General features: G+C 37.0%; 1 protein-coding gene across 1 annotated transcript in view; it reads left to right on the forward strand.

Moving 5' to 3' along the window:
• LOC118591875 (BTB/POZ domain-containing protein KCTD8-like) overlaps positions 1–6,499 on the forward strand; it is a 39,654-nt gene extending 33,155 nt beyond the window's left edge. Inside the window, exon 2 of the mRNA XM_036200332.1 lies at positions 5,084–6,499. Within this exon, the coding sequence (XP_036056225.1) occupies positions 5,084–5,601 (518 nt within the window). The 3' untranslated portion in view covers positions 5,602–6,499. The remainder of the gene's footprint in view (positions 1–5,083) is intronic.
• Positions 6,500–10,155: the final 3,656 nt, after the last annotated feature.

The raw sequence follows: 10,155 nt of genomic DNA on the forward strand, positions 1-10,155 counted from the left end.
TGATTTTAGGGATGACTGTCTGATATTGAATAAGTAGTTAGGGGACTTACATTTGTAATAGGCTAATTCTCTCTCTAGTAGAAGTCACTAGTTGCTTGCATTTCTTTGTATAGGGGTGGAACTCTGAGAATTTCACACTTTCGTGTTAGTATGTCTATTGGTTTTGTCCAAGTTCAGGTCTCTTTAGGCAGCCATTTTTAGGATACACAGTCTCAGTGCAGACTTCTTGGTTCTGTATTTCTTAAAATCTTTCAGACCCTCTTTTGAAACATTCCTTGAGTTAGGTTCAGGAGTTATGTTGAACGTGTGTCCACAGAGGCTGAGTTCCCTATGATCCATTTATCTCTGAATTATGTCCAGTTGTGGCACTCTTTAATGAACTCAACTTGATGTAAAAAGAAGCTACTTTGATGAGGGGAAAGAGCAACACGTATCTGTGAATATAAGTTTCAGAATGTAGTTAAGAATTACAGTGGTCTAGTAACGTGGTCATAATAGGTTCTCTTCTAAGATCTATGACTCTACTACATGTGTAGTTGGATGTTTCTAATACAAGGTATGATTTTATTCCTGTTGAGCACATCTTAATTCCAATAAGACAGTGTTGCTGGGTCCTAATGGCTCCCTTGGGGGAGGGTGAGAAGGTGCTACGTGAATAGCACAGACACCAGGAGTCAAATAAACAGCAAACAGCAGACTTGTTTATTCAGCAATGGGGAGAGCCTTATATACTCTCCTCCCAGCACCCAGGCTGTGTCCCAATCCACTGACATTGTGTGATTGCCACTCATTAGCTAAGCATGATCAGGACCTCTGACAGCACCTGTCAGAACCAGTGACATTGCTTGGTCACTTATTATTGGATAGGTATGGTAAGGACCTCTGACAATGCCTCCTCAGGCATACTCCAGATTGGCTCTTCTCTCAGCATTGTAGGCCTTATCTTCCTACAAGATAGCTGTTAGTTACCGATGAGTTATCTATGAGTACCATTATTGTTCTTTTAAGAATATCTTGCCATGCTGGTCAGTGTTGTGGCTCATTAGCATCACGGCTGTGTAGACCTATTGACTGCTTCCTATGGTTGACATCTTGCATAATATTTTCTAATACTATAAAAGCTAGATCACAGGAAGGAGGTTTCCAGGTCAGATCTAACTCAGATTATCCGAGTTCTATACCCTAATTGTACAATGTCTTCAAGAGTAGGGACTTACTTACCTTAACCTCTGAGAGGAAACCAAGAACAACAACAATAGCCCATATTGTTTTGCCAGTCACTTATGTTACCTTGACTTGAAAAAGGGTTGCTCATGAGTAGGGATTTTTGGGTAGTCAATGGCACTTGTGGGAGCATTGTCAGCTTGAATGTCAAGACTTTATTTAAAATTGTATATAACATATTAAATATTCTAATAATTATATATAATTTAGGTAAATATAAAATAATATGAGTCCTTGAGATTTTATCAAGCAATCTTGATTTTTCTTCTTTTGATTCCTCTTCATCCATAAATGTGGTAATTCCCATAGATAGTAGAAATATACAAAAATGACTTCATTTTCTCTAATATCCATTACATTTTCTTCATTTAAATAGTCTTTTACTTGAAGATGAATTCCTCTCCTCTGTGAAGTTTCAATTCAGAGTAGGAATTGCAATAATTAATTAAAAATGCTTCCTGTTTCTTAGTTCAATTCAATCACATCATAGTCTTTCACATTGGTACTTGTGCTATTTAAGCTTCAGTTACATATATACTTATCTTCCTGACAAGTTAGGAATAACTGCTACCAGGATGATTGCCAGGGATCAGGGGAACTTTTCAGTCTCCTCTAAGTAATTATTTCCCACACATATAGATATTCAACAAAGTTTTTTGGAATCACAAACCTTTGTTTCTCTCCTCTTTGACTCAATTGTTTAACACTTAGAATACTTAAGATGGGTTGCTCATTCTTTTTAAGAACCACATTACCATTCACACAGAGTTGAGTTTAGCACCTTTAAAAGGTAATTTCCCTTCTGGGAACTACATCTGCTGCCAAAATATTTTACATACCCAGTCTTTTTGATCATTGTTATGCATGTAAAGAGATTAAAGTACAATTTGTAAGGCATGCAGTTGTACACAGACTTCATTTAGAAGCATTTCTGAATTACACTAACTCTACTATGGTCTTATGACTGAGTATATCTGTAGCTGAAGTTTTCCTGTGTCCCAGCCAGCTGGCAGTTAAGACAAATCTCTCCTACTCATGTCCCCTAAGTAATCATACAGAAGCTTATATTAATTAAAACTGTTTGGCCATTAGCTCAGGCATGCCACTGACTAGCTCTTAAATTTAAATTCAGCCCATTTCTGTTAATCTATATGTTGCCACATTTTCCATGACTTTACCTGTGTGTCATTACATGCTGCTCCCTGGATGGCAGGCTGGTGTCTCCTCACTCAGCCTTCCTCTTCCCAGAATTCTCCTCATGTGCTTGCTCTGCCTATACTTCCTGCCTGGTTACTGGACAATCAGCATTTTATTAAACCAGTGTACAAAATCATTATCTCACAGCATGTATCCACATCACTTCAAAGAGTTTGCATTGCCTGTTGACTGATACAAGAATTGACATTGAATATCTGTACCACTTCCCAAATGGCTGAGAAAATTATCACTTTCTTCCGTTTTATTTCAATATAAGAAAGCCCAATAAAATCCATCAAAAGCTTTATTTAGTTGAATTCAACAAATTTGGAGCTATTGTGATATCCTCTATTCTACTTTACTTGATGTAATAATTTGTATTGTTGTTTTTTGTTACTATTATTTTTGTGGTGCCAGTTCTCCAACACAGATTTGCTCTTCCTAAGCAAGCACATTACCATTAAGTACATACCTAGTTCTACAGTTGCTTTGAATTAGCACTTTTGGAACACATGATGGAGACTTTATTTTCTTAAACAAATTTCTTCTCTGTTGTAAAAGTTTAATACTTATGGTAGATGAATTTAGACTCTGAACTAACAATAGTTTTAAAGGTTACAAATTTCTTACACATATATTACCCCCTCATTTATATTTTACCACAGCCCATATGAGCATGTATGGCCATCTTAATTTCATTTCAACAGATAAAATAAAAACTTGGGATCAGAGATACTAAAATTAAACACTTATTAATCTGTGCATATTTAATATGTGCAGAGCCAGAATTAGAATAAAAGTGCCTCATTTCCATGGTCAACAGCCCAGAGTTACATATTCTAAGCAAAAACAATTAACATTTGAGCATACCAGAATCAATCAAAATACTCTGTATGTACTGATTACTCAAAAAAAGTTTTAGAAGTTTAAACATAAGAAAATTCAATCTCCCAGATTTAAAAATGTATCTAGAGAAGTCAAATTTTGTATGCTGTTGAACTAGACTGTAAACCCACAGTGAACATTCTATGTAACCTTAACATTCTCTTGCCTGGGTTTCAAGACTAAGAGTATGTATAACAGAGCTGATATAAGTTGATTGTTTTCTTCTGGGACTCAGTTTCATTGAGCTTATGAAAAGCTGTACTTGTACTTTGTTATTCTAGAAGTAGAAATTGAAATTGTTTTTCTCTTCTGGGGACTAATTTATATCCATAGTAAAAATGTTCCTTCTTAGTCATTTTATCACTTTAACTTAGAGAATTTCATAATAGAAAAAAAAAAAAATTAAGGGGTTTGTATTGCTGATGTTTCGTTTGGCGCTGGGCACCTACAGTCACTTGCTCTCTGCATTTTGGCCAGTTGTGTCTTTGTGTTGTCACCTCCATCTGTTGCTAAAAGAAACTTCTTTAATGCAGGGTGAAAGCTGCATTTATCTATGGGTGGAAACATTAAGAATGCAGTTAAAACTATAATTTCCATGATCATTATTTTAAACATTTCAACAGCTTATTTCCAAGACTGAGCATATTTTAGTTTTGTTGTTGTTGTTCTTTTCTTTTGTTTTTTGATTCTTCTGTGGGATTAGGACCTCCTTTAACATTTATTGAATGATGTTACATACCCTATGGAAAGCTAACAGTTTTTGAAAATTGTTCTCCTATGTATTGTACCTCAAATAGCAAGGCCTTATATTTTGGAGGAGCACTCTGTTTTAACTATTTATGTCCTTCATAATATTAAGATTACAGCATTTTCATAATTCTCCAAGGAAACAGGATGAAAAATTTTACAATTATGTGTAAAGCAGCCTCCCACTTGGGAGTACTAACAATGGGATTATACCTCTGGGCTGAGCCCACTGCATTGCAAAACTGAGCAGTGGCACTTTCCTGGTTTCAGAGGAAAATAAGCATGCAAAGGACAATATCCACAGTTGTGATCATGCCAAAAGTGATCAGGGCTTCTAGAGTTGCAGAAATAAGACTTGGGGAATGTTTGTGTGTGGCATCTTTTTTTTTTTTTTTCACTTTTAATGATTCTTTGTGGATTTCACATCATTCCAACCCTACTCATCTCCCCATCTCCTCAAATCTACCCTATGCCCTTGCAAACTCCCCGCCCCCCTCAAAACCAAATTTAAAAGAAAAACAAGAAACAAACTAATAAATCAAAGAAACAAAAGCAAAAACAAAAAATGAAAAAGAATCTTGTTGTGGAGGCTGTAGTGTGGACTGTTGAGTCACACAGTTTACCCTTTAGTCCATTCATTTTTACTTGCAAGTGTTCATTGCCAGGAGTCATTGGTCTGGCTTTAGGCCTCTGGTTTCTGCTATACCACCAAAAATGGGGTCTCACTAGAGCTCCTCATGGATATCCTGTTGACGTCCTGTGTCATGGAGATCCTGCTGTAGGTTTGTCCTCTTCATATGCTCTAATACGAGTCAGAAACCAAATGAGCAAAGAACTTCCTTCCCGCATGATGAGAGTCATGGTGTTTTATTGAAAGGTCATTAGGTATAGCTCTGAAAGATTTCTGGTGTCAGTAGTGAATTGGCTTGTAGCATGTCTGTATGTGAAAAACTAAGTGTTGCTGTTGAACCTCTCAAAAGCAGGCTAGACCAACACTTTTTCTTCAGGTAGATGTTCTTGTCATAAATAGAAAACACGCATGTACTAATTCAGTTTTTCTATCTTTCCCCTTACTTGTCTTCCTTAGGACCACCTCAGAAAACAGTCTCACCCAAACAAGAACATGAAGACAGGAAACGCGACAAAGTCACAGACAAAGGCAGTGAGAGTGGGACTTCCTGCAACGAGCTGTCCACATCCAGCTGTGACAGCCACTCAGAGGCCAGCACTCCACAGGACAACCCGCCCAACACCCAGCAGGCTGCAGCTCACCAGCCTAACACCTTAACCTTGGATCGACCCTCCAAAAAAGCACCAGTGCAGTGGATGCCACCACCAGACAAGCGCAGAAACAGTGAACTCTTTCAGTCACTCATCAGCAAGTCCCGAGAAACAAATCTCTCCAAAAAGAAGGTCTGCGAGAAGCTCAGTGTGGAAGAGGAAATGAAAAAGTGTATTCAGGATTTTAAAAAAATCCACATTCCAGATTGCTTTCCAGAGCGCAAACGCCAGTGGCAATCTGAACTGCTTCAAAAGTATGGGTTGTAGTAATGATGATGCTCCTGGCTTGTTTTCATGGCATTCAACGTTTACTACGAAGTCACCACCCGACTGTTGGTGGGTGTGATTCCTGCTGCTCTTCCTTTCTGTGAACCGTGGATGTGGGACAGTATTTTTTTTTTTCATTACTTTTGTTGTTGTTTTTAGAAACATAATTTAAAACATGAAACCAACAAATGTGTGTCAAAATGGTGTATCTATCTGATTCAAGCCATTTTGTGATAATGAACGTATAATGTGCATGATCAAGAAACTTAAGAATCTTGATTTTTGAACTGTGGTCGACTGGACATGTTTGTCATTCTGTAACTCACTAAACAAAAGAATATTCATATCACACCAACTCACACAACAATGTGGATGAAGCAACATGAAGTAAAATTTTAGGTGAAGGTTTTAGAACCCAAATCTACAACTGTTTAAATGATAATGCAATAAATAAGTATTATTTTTGCATGAACACGATGTTACAAATAAATCACAAGACGTAAGGAAGATCTGTTCGTTGCTATGAAAGAAAAAAATATTAAAAAATAAAGCAAAAATTATATATAAATATATATAGTTTCAGGCAAAGCCTATCAATGTAAACTGTTTAGGAGATTGAACTTCCTTTGTTCCAGATCTGTGGTTCTTTTGTGTAGGTGTATGGTGTTTCTGTATGTTAAGATGGTGTAAATATGCCTTATACTGTTGTGTTATGGCATCAACATTCATCTATCAATGCTAATCATGATTATTTCTGTGAAATGAGTCTTTTTACATCAGGCTGTGAAAATTGATACAATGATGATTTAAAAGATCCTATTATCATGTTAATCAAAATAATTGAGGGAAATGGCAAAGAGCTTTATGTATTTATTAAAAAATGGAAAATGTGTTAGAATTCCTTAATTTCTACTGACTTTTCTTTAAAGATTTTATTTTATTGTCCTTGATTCTCACTTAAAACATTATATTGCAGAATGGTTGTTAAAACTGAATGCTGGGAAGGTTAAATCTAACTCAAATTGAAGTAGACAGAGATCCAGATACTCGGGTGGTATGTTGGTTAATAAACGCCCAGTCAAGAAGAGAAGAAAGACCTCATTTGATAGTACACTAAAAGTTTATTTTCACTGACAGCCAGATTGAAAAACCTCTCCACAATAAATTGGGAAGTTATCTTTTATAAAGCAAGAGACAAAAATGTCAACAGCGTGCTGAAAGGTCACTCTTGATGAAAAGTGTTTTCTTCCTGGGTATGTGAGGACAGGCATTTCCTGATCAAAAGAGACCCAATTATGCTTCCAACTCTTCAGAAAGATAAATACAAAATACCATGGAGTCTAGCTAAAGAAAATGGGTCAAGAGAGGTAAAAATATCCTCAAGAATGAATTCAAGTTCCTTCAGTGACTTAGAAAGGGGGTGGGTGGCACTTGCAGTGTCCTCTCTTCCAGTATATGAAGGATATGAGCATCATTCCTTGAAAGTTTAAAAAAAAAAAAAAAGCTACGTTCATTTCAAGATTTTTTTTTTTATATTTCATAGCATCATTATATAAAGTGCCATCTACCTCAAACAATAAAAGTCACCTAAGACATACAATTAACCTTCAATTAGCTGTCTAACATTGGGAAAACATCTTCTTTCAGTTTCTGCATATAATTTCAAGAAGTTGGCAGTCCCAGTGTGATTTGATATAAATGGAAAACACCAGTCAGCTGATTGAAACTAACAGGTTTCCCAGCTTCCAATTCCACATCTACCACTCATGTTTTACGTATCTGATGAATAATGAAAGGGCTATTATAACATAAGGAAGATTTCAGAGGTTTGAGGAGATGGCTCAGCAGACAAAAGACTGTTCTGTAAATGTGAGGACCAGAATTCAGATCTCTAGCACCAAGGATGGATCAAGCTAGCTGGTTAGACAAGCTGAATTCAAAAAGTCTGGTCTCAAGTAAGAGGCCCCATCACCAAATAAAGTAGAAAGTGATGAGGGAGATATCTGATATCAACCTTTGACTTCCATATGCACCTGCACCTGTACATACATGTGCCAATTCACGTATAAACACATACACAGACGCAGACGCTCCCCCCCCACATACACACACAATTGAGAAGATTTCTAAGATACAATTTAAATAAACGCATAGCTATTCATCACTGATCTGGAAAGACAACAATAAAAATGGTGAATATATAGAATTAAATAACCACAACTATCAGTGAGTTTAGAATACAGAGACAAGCAACCTAGTAAGAACTATAACCTCTAACAAGTCACCTTCACTTCCAAAGACAGAACCTAAGCAAAGAAGGAAAGGGAGATTACTCTAGCTCCCCATTTCCTTCCACATTCCAATTTCCTTCCAATATTTTCCATATTCCAATCTAAGTACAAGCCATCTGGCAAAGAAACCAAGACATATAATGTCCACAATGATCACCTATAAGACGAAGCCTAGAAACAAATGGTAAGGACTATGCCTGAAAACTGCCTTGCACCCTTCGTGTGTTTCCTAATGAATCAGTTCATGTAGAATTATAATTGAAAGAATCCAGTAAGAGTATGATTTCTAATACATTTACCTCTGCCTCCTTAAAAAGTGGAGCACACAAGTCTATATTTCTTCTTATCAAACTAGTATAAAAGTTCTGAATCATGGGAGGAAAATTACTACATCTTAATTGTTTTTGTTTTTGTGTACATAACCATATGGGATGAACTTGATTAACACGTCAGCAATACATTCACAGATATCAGTTGCCAGTTCTTTCCCGTAGGAAGAGGCTTAGAGTCTGATTCTTCTAAACTATTTTTTCTGTCAGTAGAGGCTAGAACTTGGCTGACCTAAAGTAGGCTTACAAGCAACCAATGGAAGTAGCTACATCAAGGACTCTTTTCTTTGAATGAAAAAATGACATAAAGTGTTAGAGCTATGATAGACTGAAACTGGTCTATACTGCTTCCTTTCCAAATGATCAGAATGTGAAATTGATAAACAAATACATACACACACACAAATTGCAGAACCTAGAAGCAGCTATTGAAGTTGATGTATTTCCCCCATAGTTTTCTTCTGTTGAATATGTGGTAGACTTGTGGCCTTCAGAGAAGCAGAGCTCCCAGAGAGGAAAGAAACAGTCGATAGTGAAGATTATTGTTCTAGACGAGAGCTTAGACCAGATTTTCAGTTTAGTTTAGATAAGATTCTCTTTCCTCTCTAAGTATAAAGCTCTACAAGAAGGCATTCTAGGAATAATAAGTACACAGGAAGTACCATGGAGGTCAAGTCACATTTTTCGTCTTATCTCATCTTCTGAGACTGGATGCCAAAGAAGCCAGCAACATGGAATCTACATAATTTACAGAGGAAAGAAACCCCTCTGACACCAAGAGAGGAATATAAAACATAAAACATAATAACTGCACTTCCACACCGGATTGGGCAGGTGCCATCTCTCTCTCTCTCTCTCTCTCTCTCTCTCTCTCTCTCTCTCTCTCTCTCTCTCTCTGTGTGTGTGTGTGCTGTGTGCTGTGTGTGTGTGTGTGTGTGTGTGTGTGTGTGTATACATGCCTATGCATATGTGCTACTCAAGTCAGCAACTCAAACAGCAATTTTTGAAATTAAACTTTTAATGTAATAGGTATACGGATATACTAATAAAAACATACAAATTTGATGTGTTCATGCTTAGGAACGCTAAAATGATTTTATGTTTAATGGAAACTAATCAGCTCATCAAATGAAAGAAACAAAATAGAGCTTCCATCAACATAATGTTTTTTTGGATAGCGTATTGCATGCTGTTTTAAATTGCAGAAGTATGGTGCTGAGAGCAGAATAATTAACAGCTGATTCTATTGTCATTTTAATCGTCTCTCTTTACTTTCTACAGTTGTGGCAGATTGGTTCCATTCCCTCTTTTTGTTGTGCCTGGTGTTATAATGCAGAAGACAGACTAGAAAGCTAGGAAGAGCTAATCCAAGAGACCATAAACATGTCAATCTCAAATGTAATGACGTGTTCAAATTCAGACCCTCATCATGTTCACCTAAGCAGCAATAACTGTATTTAATTTTGTCTCTGCCAGACCATCTTTTCTTCTACTATATGTGTGGTATTTCAGTTTTCTTCTCTCCTCTCCTGTCCTCTCCTCTCTTCTTCTCTTCTTTGCCTTTCCTTCCTTCCTTCCTTCCTTCCTTCCTTCCTTCCTTCCTTCCTTCCTTCCTTCCTTTTCTTCTGTCATTTCTTTCTTTTTCTACATTTAAAAAAAATTGAAAGTATGTGTTTTTTCATGCAATATATTCTGAGCATCCTTTCCCTCTCCTTCTCTTTCCAGATCTTCCTCATCTCCCTACCCATCCAACTCCATGACTTTCTTTTCTCAGTCCTTAGACAGTAAACAGGCAGGCTGGGAGGTGGTGGTGCAGGCCTTTAATTCTAGCACTTGGGAGACAGAGGCAGGTATATCTCTGAGTTCTAGGACAACCTGATTTACAGAGTGAGTTCAAGGACAGCCAGGGTTACATAGACAAACCATGTCCACCC

The sequence above is a fragment of the Onychomys torridus genome, chromosome 10 (assembly GCF_903995425.1).
Source record: "Onychomys torridus chromosome 10, mOncTor1.1, whole genome shotgun sequence".
Classification (NCBI taxonomy): Eukaryota; Metazoa; Chordata; class Mammalia; order Rodentia; family Cricetidae; genus Onychomys; species Onychomys torridus.